Genomic DNA, 16,112 nt, shown 5'->3' on the forward strand with positions numbered 1-16,112 from the left:
AGATTATGGTGTACATCCATTGTGGACACTCCTCTTTTTTGTAAGAACTACATTATGTTGATTCCATTACAATCCCTGTCCTAAAGGGAGGAGCAGAAAGAATACAAAATAAAGACTTAAAATCATTTGCACGGGAGATGGCCAACAGTCCTCTGTGAAGGCTTTCATACATGTTTTCAGACAGGATTTGTAATGGCAACAGTTACACACGCATGCACGCCCACACGCACGCACGCACACACAAAACACCTCCTACAACATCTACGAATATGATAACTGTAAAGCTTGCTGGTGATAGTGTACCATGAGCTGTATATTGCAGGCATTGTTACTGTGTTACGTCGCAGTTCTTACGGATATCTCAACAAAGATGGCTCCATCTATTTTGAGGTCGGATTTCCACTGATGTATAGATTACAAGTTCCAGTATTAGAACAACTACAATGTAGAGTTAAAAAACCCAAAACTGATTCTGAGCAGCCTATCACGATGAAACCAAACAGGAATCTCTGGGAATGAACCACAATCAAATTTAACTTTATTTATGAGCTGTATACCGTGTTGGGAAAGAGAAAAGAAAAAAAAAAAAAAAAAACAGCAATAAGACATTCGGTTCGTTTAAAAAAAAAAAAAAAAAAAAAAGGGGGGGGGGGGGGATTCTTTTTATGACAGAAACTCTATCACTACACAAATACTAACTGCTCGTTTTATACATCCACAAGAGTTTTCCTGTTCGGTTTTCAAACCCCCAAACTCAACTCCTCTTTTTACCCTGTTCGTGTGTGGAGGGAACTCTCCCTGTGGCACTTACATATTCATCAAACCTCCTACTGTATTTAAACATACACAAGTCAACACTGCAACCTCTATCTCAAAAAAAGGAAACAGAACAATTTCAAAGCCATATCTACATACAGGAGTATGTATTTCGAAATAAAATCAACATGGAGACTTTTCCAAAAAATAAAAGAAGTCAAAAGTCAGTATTCAGTAACCAAGCACATCACACCCCTCATCAAACTGACATACTATACATACAAATGGTACTGCCTAACGACACTCGAGCTTCAACTCCTTAAAGATCAATCACAGCAGGGTAATTTGTGGGGCGTGCGGATTTTTCTGTTAGTATATTATATTATATATATCTCGATGATTTCTAGGAAGAGGGCAAAATTAAATGATAATACAAAATAAATCAAGCCTATTATGTGACTACAGGAACACTGAAAAAAGCGATCAAACGGTTTGTGATATGCGGATTATCTAAGCGTCGAGCCCCAGCTGTCAGCTTGTGGCGTTTCACAGTGACTGCAGAGAGTTGGAATAAAGCCACAGTGATGTTGAATGGACTTTAAACTGTTTAAAAACAGTTTAAAAACAGATCAAAGCGACACCTGTCACAACTTCTCACAAAGCAGTTGTGAGAAAAACTCGCCATCTTCCTCACAGAGTAACCCTGGTCTACGGAGATGAAGGAAAATCTGTGTGTGACAAATGTGGACCGGACGGTCAATCGCAGGAACTCTTTAAAAGATTTCTTTTGTCACACAGCAAATACAGGACAAAGAAAAAGAAAATATAAACTTTTATATTTAATTCTTCAAATGACTTCCTTTAAGCAACACTGCCTCTAGTGAAATCATGAGCACTTGGCAGGAAATCGACTTTACTTTAGGGAATTGTCTTGATGTAAAAGATATGTTGTCTTGTATAATTTTACCATAATCCCACATGCAGCAAGCCATATATTACTGGCCTGTAAACTGAAGCATTTAAAGTCTCTTGGCAGTTTGGTTTATAAGCCATTAAATGCTGTCTGATGAAGCATAAGCCAAAGATGACGGACAGCAGAGAGAAGGCATACAAGTTCTTATCATATACAAGTTCATTTTCCAAAAGCCACAGATAAATAGCATATGAATTCAGCAGATGGCACAATGAGAATGTCCAAGGTTCTGGAGTCATCATTTTGATGTACTGTAATGTACCAGGTGTATAGCTAGCTTAGTAATCTACATGGCTTATATTTGAGAGCAGCACGGTTTGTTTAGGTTGTCCTTTTTTTTCTGAGAATGAACCTTGGATATTCACATCAGTCAACCACTAAACAAAGAATCGTTTGAGTGTGTCAAATATACAAGCAGTTCCCTGTTTAAGCCATTCCTAAATACCCCCCCAAAAAGGAACAAAGACAAGAAAAACAAAGATCAAAGACAAAACAAAGAGCATAGTGTTGGAGAACATGGTGCTTATGGATCAGAAACAAAAAGTCAGTTGTGTTTGCATATATATTTTTGAGGAAAAACAAAACAAAAGAATCTATGTAGCCCTATGTACAGCGGCAGACATTATTTATATATACCTGGTATTTACACAATGCAGCCACTAGAGGGCCACGCAGCATACATCATCAAACAGGAGGGCCCGGGTGGAGGACGTGCGCAGCAACACCACCACAACCAGGCCCCTGGACATTCTAGAAAATCCGCTTCCCAGTCAGAAACGAAAGGGGTGTGATATCTGTGGAGGTCTGAAACAGCTTCCCAAGCTCTCCATCCACTGAGCTCACTGTATACTGAGGAGGAACAATTCATGGAATTGTTTTTAAGGTGAAGTGACATATAAAAAACAACAACAAAAATATCTATTGCAATTATATCCGTAGCTATGCCAATTCTGAGTATGCTATGCAGCTATATATTAACAAGGCAGGCCCTTTGCTTTGCCATCAATTTACTATTCCAGTTAGATTTGGCATTTTAGCCCTTTAAAATCTGTGATAACATAGATACTGTATATCAATACATAGGCTTGAGTAAAAGGTGGTATAACAGTGCTTAGGATACATTTGATAGCAATTCTCTATTTACATGGGAAAAAATAACAACAATTAAACAAGAGAGGAGAATAATGAAAACAATTTCAAAAGAGAGCAACAAGCCATAAGGTTGGCTTGGTTTGATTGACAGTTAGCAGTGTAAAAGTAGCTAATACATTTAGTGGCTAATTCTCACCTCAAAACCAGGCACCCTAAGGTCCTATCAGAACCTCACTAAATTACAGTCTAAGCTCTGTACTCTGCTGTATAAACCTATAATAATATAACATTTTCCTTCATAGGCTGTGAGGCTAGTCAGACAACTTGCCGAGTGGCTGCATGAGTGAAGCAAGCCAAGGAGCAGCAAGGTTATTTTTAGGTACTGGAAGCTTTTTGAGAAAGTAGTTGACCATACCTTTGGTGAAAGGTGAAAGGCATGTGTTTGATTTGTACACAAAGTCATATACATATGCTGCCTTGGAGAGAAGCAGATTAAAAAACAAAAAACCCCAAAACAAACAAACACATAAAAATACATGATTTCTGAAAATCATCAAAAAATTCAAAGTAATGTGCAGGCACTGCGTTTGCACTGGTAAACTGAAATGTAATGCGTACTGTATCTAAATTGTTCTGAGTAAAAGTTTCACATTGGTGATGTAAATATAAAAACAACCCCAGTAAAACCAAGAGGTAGCTCAACTGAATGGCTAAATGAATAACTGAGTATGCTTGTTGTGTTGGTGTGTGCACCACAGGTACACACAGGTAATGTCCAGGCATTTGAAGCAGCTGTTTGTTGATTTAAATACAGACAAAAACACTGTATATAGCCAGAAGTCATATGTATAGTTTAATTTGTACTATCTGAAATTCCCTTGTTTACTCTATCTCTTCATATCTGCTTGCTCTCCTGCACAATCTTGGCCTCTACACCAAGACAGACTTCTTTATATGGGAATCCACACACACATGCAGTCGCACTCGCACTCACGTGCGCAGACACGCAGACACGCACACACACAATTTACTTTCTCTTTTTCATTTGCTTCATACACCACACCTGCATCTAGTCCAACCAGGACATTCTCAGCTCCCCTCTCTCTGTTTTTCTCTACCTACTGGGGTCTTGCCGCCAGCTTCCTCCCCGACCAACTGAGGTTCGGAGATTGCTTCTAGGAGACTTCACTGCCAAACACCTCCAGCACCAGTGGAGTGAGCTGCATGCTGTGCTCCGGCTGAAAGGACAGTGAGCGGTACTGTTTGGAGTGCTCCTCGTTAAGACTTCGCAGGTCGGCCAGCTTTTGGATCATCTTGGCGTAGAGCAGCCTCCCTCCCGGGTGGTGAAGCCTGATGTAGGCTTGCAGAGTCTCCGACAGTCGGTCTTGCAGGGCTTCGATCCGTGCATGATCCTGCACACCTGGGCGGTCTGCAATGAGGGAGGGGGGAAGAGACTCAGTGGTTTGATGTTAGGGAACAGAAAATAGCTTTTGAAATCTAACTGTCAGAAAGGATTATATCATTTGTGTTTATTGTGAACTAGCATACTGAAGAACAAGCAGAGGATCCAGTCATAATTCGTTTAAAAGCTTTGTGCTGCTTGTCACTTTTATATAATCAAGTGGACATATGCACAAATAATAGCAAAGTTGGCAACAATGTTTCAAATATTTTCTGTTGCAAGAAGGATACACCTCTATACTCAAATCATTCCTTCTACAGTCCTTTCTCCACACCTACACTACCTGGAGAAAGCAGACAGATGGCCATCAGCAGCACGTGCTCCTCCTCTTGCAGGTTGAGCTTCTTCAGTCCCACCTGGAACTTTACCAGCGGCTCCAACAGCTCCAGAGTGTGTCCCGCTGCAGAAGAGAACCATGCCATTAAAATGTGTAACCTACAACTCATTTCAGTGAAAATAGGCGATCAAAGAAATACAACCAATTCTTGTTAAGACTTCATTTTCATTCTCAGCTTTGTTTACACTAAAACCCGGCAATTTCTGGCTCGCACAATTGCCTAATTACCAAAGTTGAATTAGGCTCGTTGTACAGACTAATAAGAAACAGCAAAGCTAAATTTTGCATGCAAATGAGAAGACACACAATTATATATAACAAAGAAAACCCCAACTAAAATTCATAAAACACCAGTAGGCAGATCTCAACACTGTCTTTCTTTTGTCCTTACAGCAGTAAACATGGCAGCATTTAGACTGATGTTTGGACTGACCTTTGGTGACGTCACTGATCTGATATTTAAAGTCAGGTCCACCACAGCTCCAGGACATGTCTTCCAGGTTGAAGCTTTGATTTGAACGCAGCATGATCACCTCAATGGCACTGGACTTGAGCAGAGCAATCTGGTCCTCTGCAGTCAGCTCTCTACAGAAGGAAACAGAGCAATGACAACTTCCAGGAAATACGGGCCCTGACTCGTTTCAGCCTTGACCCCACGAAACACTGTGGATTTGTCAACGTAAACACAAGGAGAGAGTTTTAAGTGTGGAAGGTGGGACCCTGCTCAGCCATTCTAAATTTGTTTTTGTAGACATGTAATTTATTCTATGTGTTTAGAAAGAAAAAAATAAAATAAGATAAATCAGTTTTTCCTGGAGGTGCCCAACATAACCTGGTATGAAAGGAGATCCAGGAATTAATACTAAGGATGGTATAATCAATAAGTTATTTATCTATTCTGCACTAGGGACTGAAGAAATCATGAAAATACATTTGCTATTTACAGGACTGCAGAAGGGGGCAGCATCCATAGGTAACATATATAGTATATAGGTAGATAAGTTGGCAAATTTAGCAGTTTTATTAGCTCAGACTTTTACTAATTTAAAAAAAGTGAAGTGAAATTTGCCTTTTCAATTTTGGTTTCCTTTTTGTTGCACAGTCTAGCACATTCTTGAAAATGTTTGGCACCCATGTGTGAACTTCAGTAATCAGTAAAGCACCTTTCAAGGTTCAAATGGCTGCCCCATTAAAGACAGATTGCCATTTTGCTGTTCTATCCCTCTCCAAATATTTTTCTGTATAGTTTTGAAGTAGTACCCTTGTAGAAGGCAACTAGTTCAATCTGTGTCAATGGAGTAAGACATGACTTAGTGATATGTGTCTTTATTAAAAGGTCCCTCTGATCCTGTACAGATTACTGTAGAAACCACCAAAAAAAACAACAACCCCAAACTATCACAATCTGTTAACTTTGTGTGCATCTCACAAATCATCTGTTTTGGTTTTGTTAATTATTTTATAAATAAATAACTATTCATTAACTCTATGCTGATATCATGACTGAAAATCCGTAGTTATGGAAACATGAAAATAATTGTTTTAAAATGTACATGAAAATGAAGATTGCTCATAGATCTGACTCTATAATGACTCCCTTACTGATTCCTGATCATAATAGCACACCTACACAGGTTTTCAGGTTCAACAACCGTTTTACTATCTTAGTCCAAACAAGTAGAAAAGAGTAGAAAAGAAAATATGCCTGCCTGCCTGCATGTGACTCAGCTGTGTAAAAGCTCCTCTGCTATGTGTTTGACATTACTGTTTTGCAATGAGAACTGCCAGAAAAAAAAACATGCCAGCATAGATAAAAGAAACTGATAAGCTTAGATATAGGCTTGTCCTCGATACTGTGCTTGCTACTCCTCAAAGAGGTTTCACTCATAGTCATAAGAAAATCATTTCCACTGTAATAAAATTCTTTTAAAATTGTTTTTGTGAAACTGGATTTCGTTTACTCAAGTAAGCAGACAGAGTACAGTACACAATCTGTGTAATCTATGGCCTTTGGCCCAAAGCCATCACTATGCCACAACAACAAATCAGGCAGAAAAAAAACAAGTACAAAGTCCTCAACACCAATTTAGGTAAAGTGTCACTGAGACAAGCAAATAAAGAATACGTAAAGAGAGATCGCAAAAGCACATTTAAGCAATCAGAATCAGAATATATATTAATCCCTAAGGAAATTATGTGGGTTACAGTTCCTCGAAGACAGTAACAGACTAAACTATTTAAATAATACAATACGTTACTGAGTTTACAAATTTAAGAAATAGCATTAATACATACAAATGGCTCAAATAAAGGATTAGATTTTTCTAGAGCTGCATATGCTTTACTATTCTAATGAGAGCCACACACACGGACGCACACCTAAGATAAGATAGATAAGATAACTCTTTATTGTCATTGCACAGTCATGCATAGTACAGTAGTACAATGAAATTGGAAAACTGTCCTACGTCGGCACTACATATAACACAACACGACACAATATGACACATCACAACGCAACAAACAACACAACACAGTATATTAACTTAGTATAAAAAAGAAGAATAAGTGTATGTGTATTGCACACTGTTATTATTGCACATTAATTATTATTGCACCTCGTTATAAATATAAATATTATTATTGTTATTGTTTGGTATGTGACGAAACTGCTTCACATACAGTTTGGAATGTGAAGGATACCAAACTGCTAAAAAAAAAATCAAGAACATTTTAAAATCTCTTTTCTTCCTGTCAGTGACTTTACTGTCTGCCATGAGACACACAGATGAATAAATGGAAAAAAAAATCAGCAACCTAAAAACAAAATTGGTCAGATGTCAATTATTGTAATGTTATTTAGTAATTATTCTAATTTAATTAGCCTTTCTTGACATTTTAACATCGTTTTATAATTACTAAGAACATTTTTTGGCTGCACTAAAGGCCTTGGAGTCAGGTTAATCAGAAAACACTCTTGATTCTTTTGACTGACATCAGTCAGAGTGCACGCATGTACCTGAAACCGGGAATCATCTTGGCAAAGCCGATGACCTTCTGAATACTATAGGAGACCAGGTCAGCCAGATGGGGCAGCATAGAAAAGCTGGAGCCTTCTTCTTCACTGGAGTCAGGACTGCTGCCCTGATCCTGGTACATCATCAGCAGGTTGTTGAAAGTCATTTTGGTGTCAACTGACTCTGCAGTGATCATAACACAGAGAGCAGAGAGAGGGGGGGGGAAAAGAAAGAGATCAAACATGAAGCAAGAAGAGTAAAGTGGTCACATGACGGCATGCAACAATTTCACACCATTTCAGTGTGAATATGCACTCAGAGATAAAGCAGTTGTGAAAACAGAGAGGGCTTGTTGGTGAAGCTTTACGACTTTAAGCTAACAGGAAGTGCGCTGAATATCCTCTGAGTGCAACTCCGAGAACATAGGAAGCTTCAGAGCTTGCTGTGGTTGTTTTGAGCTATCCGTCTCTGCTGTGTGCCGGTGCTAAGGCACATGACCCTTGCTGTGCTCACACCATTACTGACATATGCAGTAATGAACTGAGAAGCCAGGTGTCTGAGGAGTGCAGGTAATTCACACGATTTCCACTGAATTCCCAGTAAAGCAGATTATATAAGTTAACGTGAAAATAACTGAACTGGAAAATGAAATCCTTTTCCAAGTCAGGTGTTCACTCTTAGTAATTTTCCCAAAACATGTCTACCAGAAAGAGGGGGAAAAAGGGTGTTTTCTGACTGCAAGCCATTAGTAATTTCTGCTTTAATATCTTATAATTGTAGCCTTTTTCTCGTTTTTGGAAAGACACTGCTTTCACTTGATTGCCAGCGAAGTCTTCACAGAATGTGAATTTTACCTGGAGAGTGACTGAAAGAATCAGAGGAGGCATCAGACAGGGAGTGGAGAGAGGCAGCTCTGCTAGCGCTTCGTGTCACTGGGCCCTCACGCACAGGGGGCTAGACAGGAGAAAAGGGCACATGTAAAGGTTTCACGCAGCAAAAAGCATTTGATCTAAAAGTACGCTATTTTTCTGCTGTAAAATAATCCAAACTTTTATGTAAACTGGGTTAGGGTTTCATTAATCAATAATCAATTTAAAACCATTATGGTAAAATAAGGTGAACTATGTTTGACTGGATGATGTTAATTTGATGAAGACACAAACCCTAAATTGGCCGAAGTCAGAATAGGAGTCGTCATATGTTTTATGGTGAGCCTCCACCAGCGTGGCAATGATCTGACTCTGTTCTTCGGTGAGTCTGGGTCGCCGTGCCTCTTTCTCCGCTTCGCGCTGTGCCTCCTCATCCTTCCTCCGCTGAATCAGGTCCTTCTTCCTCTGCACTTCCTCATCTGTCAGAATGACTGGATAGGGAAAATCGAGAGAAAGTGTGAGAATTGTCAGCAAAAGAGAAGAAAAGTGCACAAATAAATTCTTTGCATGACAGTTAAGCTCATACACATATACAAAGACAACATTAATGCAAAGAAAGAATAGGAAATATCTGGGGTTAAACTGGGAAAAATGAAGAAATGTATAAAAAGTTATAGTAACAGAAGTTCTAAGGTACACCACTTTTAAAGCTTTTCAGTCTGGATTTGTGTGCTACATTGTGTTGACAGCTATGTCAATGTTGTGCTGGGTAAAGGGTGTCTGTTGTTCTCTGGAGGAAGAGAAAGGCTGGGGATGGGTCCATATGGAGACCCCTGCTGCACTGAACAACTGAATGCATTGTCTTTGTTCTGTCCGCTCCTTGTTGTTCAAGCCACTGAATTAGCTCACAGAAACAGAGAGAGAGGCAGAGAGAGAACTGGCTCTCAACAACATGCTGCTGGTTTTGTTTTGTTTTTTCACTTTTAACAGCAACAGCAACGACACTGGCTCCTGTTCACATGCAATAAAGTGAAGTGTTGTTGCCGCTACAAGAAACTTTTTTTTTTATTGGAGGAGGGAGTGGGACATTTGGTTGGCAGGGAGAGACTTGGACAATATCCGGATATTAGCAGAAGAGAAGAAAACACATATCTGCTATTTACAGACTATAAAAACAAACAGCAGTGTGTGGAAAGAAGAACCCTGGCTAGACGGTACATTAGGTGTTTAAACTTCACATGGAGTATACTTACTGTACACAATGTGAGGAGGAACTGTTAGTTCAAATGAAATATGTAAACACTAAAGGAGCAAAGACCCAGAGATACTTGACCTCAGACCAAACATTACATAATGGTTACAAGCAGGACAGCAAGCCCCCATGGTAGCAAACACCACATGTGTACATTTTACTGTGAATTCAATAAAAAGAAACAAGAATGCTTTAATGTATCTAACACACAAATCTGTACACAATGTGTACATTTTTCAAAGTAGGAAGTCGGTCTTGGGCGGTCCGGGATTCCAACATTATATCCTGGATTGGTGTGAGGTCCGGCATCCAGGGAACAAAGGCTTGTGGCTTCATTTTCAAGCCCATGTGCTATGCAGTTATTTCAAGAAAGAAGAAAAAAACTGATTGTTTTTTAATAAGAGAAGTTTTATTTATTTATTTATTTATATAATTATTGTAATTTATGCTTTTAATCTTAATTATTTTGTTTCTTTTTGTGGCTTTTATGCTTTCTATGTATCTTTTTAAAATGTTAATAGCTCAATTGGAAAGCATTTTAGGTCAACTTTTGTTGTTTTTTTGTTTTATGTGCCATTTAAATAGAAATGATTTGACTTCAATAATTAATAACCTGGTTTATTAGAACTGCAATCTGAACCCAAATTGAATCCACCTACATATGCGGGTTGGGCCAGTAACTGAAGACAAATGGGTGACCTGTCATACTTACACTCTTTCATCATGCCAATGTCCACACACCGTTTGAGGCGGCATGCCTGGCAGTGGCGCCTGTTGTCCTTGGTGATGGTGCAACTGCCGTTAAAGGGACATGTGAAGGTGGCCTTGCGCTTCATACTGCGCCTAAATATATTGTACACATTACACAGTATATTAAAATACAAACATAATGAAGTCTGTTAGCGCACAAAAATAAAAATCAAAGAATTAAATTAATACAACATTTATTTATTTATTTATTTTTAAAGAGAAAGAGAAGAAGAACCTTAAAAGTGTTTGGCTGAATTCAACTGCTAAGGCAATGTGGAAACCTTTTGACAAATTATTTTGAGAGAATTACAAGACATCAAGAAATTCTGTACTTTTCCCCCGTCTTTTACATAAATAAATAAAAGATACCGAATAATAAAAATGCTGACTAAACAGGTTACCGTCTTTGTGCAATTTAAAAACAGCTGTATTTAAGAAGGTGGAAGGGCAGATTGATTAAATGTAATGACCTGAATAATAACACTAGAAGACAGCAGAATCATCTCCAACAAAAACAAAATGGAGAAGCTTCATAAATAAATTACAGCAGCACAGGTTGTGGTAACTGGATGTTGGGAAAAAACTGACATCTGTCATTTTGCCAGGTTAGAACACTGATGCTGGGGCTACTGAAACAATAAATGATTTACAACACTGTTAAGAACAGCATCGGTGGTCTGTTTCTTTCACAACATAATATTAAACATACATGGCAGAATATACCCATGACCACTACGGGGGTCACAGGTGCTGCTACTCTTTAGTGCAGAGGGGGCACGTGCAATACGATTTCCTGTCAGTCAAGTGAGAATCTGCAAATTCAAAGATCTTTGTTGACTTCTTATCATTTCCCTGAGAGAAAGGTTCCTCGGATTATAATCAAAGGGTGCTGGGAATATCAGTTTTCAACTTGATAACAGAAGAAGTATTAAGCTTTTAGAATAACATAACAATTAATTAACAACAAACAAACAAAAAAAACATCAAATGGGGAAAAAATGAATGCCTGCCTCGATACATTGATTATTCTTGAGCAATCACCTCAGTCCACATACTTCATATCTGCCTATTAAGACATATTGACTGTGGTGTTTAAGCGTCTCTGCTTTAACTGCAGATAGATAAATAAATAAATAGCTTTTTGGGACATTAACATAGAAAGTAACTGCAGTTAGTATTTCTGTTCATCTTTTTTCTCCAAGGCTTCACAAATCCATACTCTTTCTCGTTATTAGTTATTATCAGCTGTAATGCTACTGTACAGGTCATTTAAGAAAAAAAATCCTTACAATTTTTATGACCCTGTCGAGAAAATCTAATATAACCTCTGGATGGCAGAGTTGTTGCACTTGACTGCATTAGATTTTATAGGCATGCCTAATAAAATGGCCATTTAGTGTATAAATGAGTGCAAGAAATTTTAGATTTTATATTAAACATTTTATATTTTATTTCTGAATTAAAAGTAAAAGTAAAAGTTCTGTATATACTGTGTCTAGTTACACACCGTCAACGACCTCCTCCATCTGGTAGCCTCACGTGCTTTTTATTACTGACTTCTTAGAAAATCAACAACATAAACTGACTATTGCTTGCTCAACATACTTTATCTAGGCCATCAGACCCAGATAAATATTTTTGACCTTCAAGTCTGAGACTGACTAAAAGTAAGTCAAAGGCAATCTACGGGACAAAAATTTGTCCTGACAAACGGTGATGCAAGGCACAATGATTTACTCGGTAATGGACATTTATGTATGAAAATGTATACACAGATGTGAGCAAAAACACGTGCTTCGTGAAAGTTCAAACAAGGGCCATCAGCGAGCCGAGGAAGGAGATTATTAAACATCCGTCTTTTTTTCCCCCTCCCCTCCCGTTATATATATCAACACTGCTGAGAGAAACAGGCGGAACTGCACGGACACATCAAACACACACACACACACACACACACAAGCCTGGCACAAAATCATGACTTGCTCCAGTTTCGTCTTTGGAGAAATTGGAAACTCATGTCTGTATCAATGAGCAAGGAGTAGCCAAGACATTAAATACAGGAATGGGCTCGTTTGTATTCTCGGCCTGCTGCCGAGCATTAGTGTGGACACGAATGCTGTCAGCTGGTGTGTGTGTGTGTGTGAGAAGCTGTGGGCAGCGACTATACTTTATATCATAATACATACAGTGGGGCAAAAAAGTATTTAGTCAGCCACCGATTGTGCAAGTTCCCCCACTTAAAATGATGACAGAGGTCAGTAATTTGCACCAGAGGTACACTTCAACTGTGAGAGACAGGATGTGAAAAAAAATCCATGAATTCACATGGTAGGATTTGTAAAGAATTTATTCGTAAATTAGGGTGGAAAATAAGTATTTGGTCACCTCAAACAAGGAAAATCTCTGGCTCTCACAGACCTGTAACGTCTTCTGTAAGAAGCTTTTCTGTCCCCCACTTGTTACCTGTATGAATGGCACCTGTTTGAACTCATCATCTGTATAAAAGACACCTGTCCACAGCCTCAAACAGTCAGACTCCAAACTCCGCCATGGCCAAGACCAAAGAGCTTTCGAAGGACACCAGGAAAAGTATTGTAGACCTGCACCAGACTGGGGAGAGTGAATCTACAATAGGCAAGCAGCTTGGTGTGAAAAAAATCAACTGTGGGAGCAATCATCAGAAAATGGAAGACATACAAGACCACTGATAATCTCCCTCGATCTGGGGCTCCACGCAAGATCTCATCCCGTGGGGTCAAAATGATCATGAGAACGGTGAGCAAAGATCCCAGAACCACACGGGGGGACCTGGTGAATGACCTGCAGAGAGCTGGGACCAAAGTAACAAAGGTCACCATCAGTAACACACTACAACGGCAGGGAATCAAATCCCGCAGTGTTCCGCTGCTGAAGCCAGTGCATGTCCAGGCCCGTCTGAAGTTTGCCAGAGAGCACATGGATGATACAGCAGAGGATTGGGAGAATGTCATGTGGTCAGATGAAACCAAAGTAGAACTTTTTGGTATAAACTCAACTCGTCGTGTTTGGAGGAAGAAGAATACTGAGTTGCATCCCAAGAACACCATACCTACTGTGAAGCATGGGGGTGGAAACATCATGCTATGGGGCTGTTTTTCTGCCAAGGGGACAGGACGACTGATCCGTGTTAAGGACAGAATGAATGGGGCCATGTATCGTGAGATTTTGAGCCAAAACCTCCTTCCATCAGTGAGAACTTTGAAGATGAAACGAGGCTGGGTCTTCCAACATGACAATGATCCAAAACACACCGCCCGGGCAACAAAGGAGTGGCTCCGTAAGAAGCATTTGAAAGTCCTGGAGTGGCCTAGCCAGTCTCCAGACCTCAACCCCATAGAAAATCTGTGGCGGGAGTTGAAAGTCCGTGTTGCTCGGCGACAGCCCCAAAACATCACTGCTCTCGAGAAGATCTGCATGGAGGAATGGGCCAAAATACCAGCTACTGTGTGTGCAAACCTGGTAAAGACCTATAGTAAACGTTTGACCTCTGTTATTGCCAACAAAGGTTATGTTACAAAGTATTGAGTTGTATTTTTGTTATTGACCAAATACTTATTTTCCACCCTGATTTACGAATAAATTCTTTACAAATCCTACCATGTGGATTCATGGATTTTTTTTTCACATTCTGTCTCTCACAGTTGAAGTGTACCTCTGGTGCAAATTACTGACCTCTGTCATCATTTTAGGTGGGGGAACTTGCACAATCGGTGGCTGACTAAATACTTTTTTGCCCCACTGTATATATCATAATATAAGCATCTGAGTAGCCATTATATATGCAACTCATTTTGAGCTTTTTTTTTTCTGCTGGCCACACAAACGTTATATCTGCACAGGCGAAAATTAAAACCATCAATTTTTGTACCTGAAAAAGCCCTTGCAGCCCTCACAGGTCATGGCGTTGAAGTGGAAGCCAGTGGCTTTGTCGCCACAAACACCACAGATTCGTGGCACATTCCTATCGAACTCATCAGCGGCCACAGTGGACGTACTCACAACCGTGGGCTCCATCACTAAAAAGAGAGATGAAATCAAAGGAGGAAAAGGGGAAACAAAAAGACACAGTAAACAACACTGTAGAAACTGTATGCAACAATTAACACACACACACACACACAAGAAAAAAAAGAAAAGAAAGAAAAGAAAAATCGACACGCTTGCCCAACAACCAGCTAAGGACCCGGGGTGGTGCAGCTATTCAGGCTGAGGCACCTGATCTGTTGAATTCTCTACCTGGATCTGTAAGATCTGCCCAATGAGTGAATTTCTTCAAAAGTCAGCTAAAGATGTAGCAGTTTAAAGGGACTGTTGAATTTCAGATACAGAATCTGCTTTTACATTTTGTGCACTTTTATTCTTTAATTCTTGCATTGCTTTCAACTTGTAATTTCTGCATGGCTTTAAATTCCATCATTTATGTGCATAGATAAACTTTGATTATATTTGATTTGATATTTGATTATGTTTATATTACTTAATAATTTAATTTAATTTTTTACACTGATGCACAACACTACATATTTGAGAACACAGATAATAAAAATAAAGTTCCACTGTCAGATTTTTAATTGTCTCTCAATTATTTGATTGTAAAAAGTGAAACACTTTGTTTTTTTAAATTTAATCTTTGGCCCTTTTTTTTTAGGACTGCAACACCTCATCCTACTCTCTGCAGGGAAAATTAATTCTATGTTTTTGTCCAAGGAGAAAAAATGAAGACATATGAATTGAATATAAAAAAACCAACAAAAAAAACTTGTTAAACTTCAAAATGCTGAATCTCTGTAATTTGACTCTGAGGAGAAGAAAAAACTACATGTCACCACAAGGCTAGAATCCTCATGAACAACCGATGACTGTCTTTTTCACAAAGCTTCTTTCTTATTTCTTTTTTTGCGTGCACTCTACAGTTAAAGTGAGATAAAATGATTAAAGTGTGTGAAGGAAAGGGAGGGTAAGTAAACCAGTAACCCTCTTCCTTAAAAAAACAAACAAACAAAAAAAAACCCTAAAGAAAAGAAAAGAAAAACAGCCACTGACATACCTGAATAATAAAAAAGTTTGACGGAGTCCTTTATCATTCACAGGTAATTAAGAAACAATATTCAGCCCAAAAGTCTCAGCGACTTTTGTTGCTTTTCTGTTAGTTCAACTGTGAATATTAATGGTGTTTTGTTAAATGAAGGTCTAACTCCTGGTCCAATTTCATTAAGGACGTTTAGTCTTCATTACAACAAAAGGTCAAAAGCAGAATAAAACAGAGGGTCTAGTCATTGCCCTTGTTCTTTGCATGCATCAAGTGTCTACAGTAGCTTCAACAGAGACCACATGCCTTAACCAGGAATATGTGCTATGGTACAGTAAGACTTGTCAACAAATATTTGTTTAGCCAATTCAGCAGATGGTCACACAAACGTCTGATAAACAACAGACCACAGGCAGACAACAGACAACTTTTCAGACTTTTCAGCCTCGCTTCTGAAACAGTGAGCCCCAGCGAGGTGATATAAAGAAAACTGAGCAATGTTTCGCATCCTACATAAGAAAATAGTTATACCTAGA

General features: G+C 38.9%; 1 protein-coding gene across 2 annotated transcripts in view; it reads right to left on the minus strand.

The window, feature by feature from the left end:
- Positions 1-651: 651 nt before the first annotated feature.
- The window catches only part of LOC113022716 (vitamin D3 receptor B), a 30,344-nt gene continuing 14,883 nt past the window's right edge, over positions 652-16,112 (minus strand). For both annotated transcript variants that reach the window (XM_026168424.1, XM_026168425.1), the window contains 8 exons: positions 14,416-14,563; positions 10,471-10,601; positions 8,801-8,997; positions 8,492-8,591; positions 7,640-7,820; positions 5,054-5,205; positions 4,567-4,683; positions 652-4,250 (listed from right to left, as the gene is read on the minus strand). In XM_026168424.1, the coding sequence (XP_026024209.1) occupies positions 3,997-4,250; positions 4,567-4,683; positions 5,054-5,205; positions 7,640-7,820; positions 8,492-8,591; positions 8,801-8,997; positions 10,471-10,601; positions 14,416-14,561 (1,278 nt within the window). In that variant the 5' untranslated portion in view covers positions 14,562-14,563 and the 3' untranslated portion in view covers positions 652-3,996. The remainder of the gene's footprint in view (positions 4,251-4,566; positions 4,684-5,053; positions 5,206-7,639; positions 7,821-8,491; positions 8,592-8,800; positions 8,998-10,470; positions 10,602-14,415; positions 14,564-16,112) is intronic.

This window comes from Astatotilapia calliptera, chromosome 5 (assembly GCF_900246225.1).
Source record: "Astatotilapia calliptera chromosome 5, fAstCal1.2, whole genome shotgun sequence".
NCBI lineage: Eukaryota > Metazoa > Chordata > Actinopteri > Cichliformes > Cichlidae > Astatotilapia > Astatotilapia calliptera.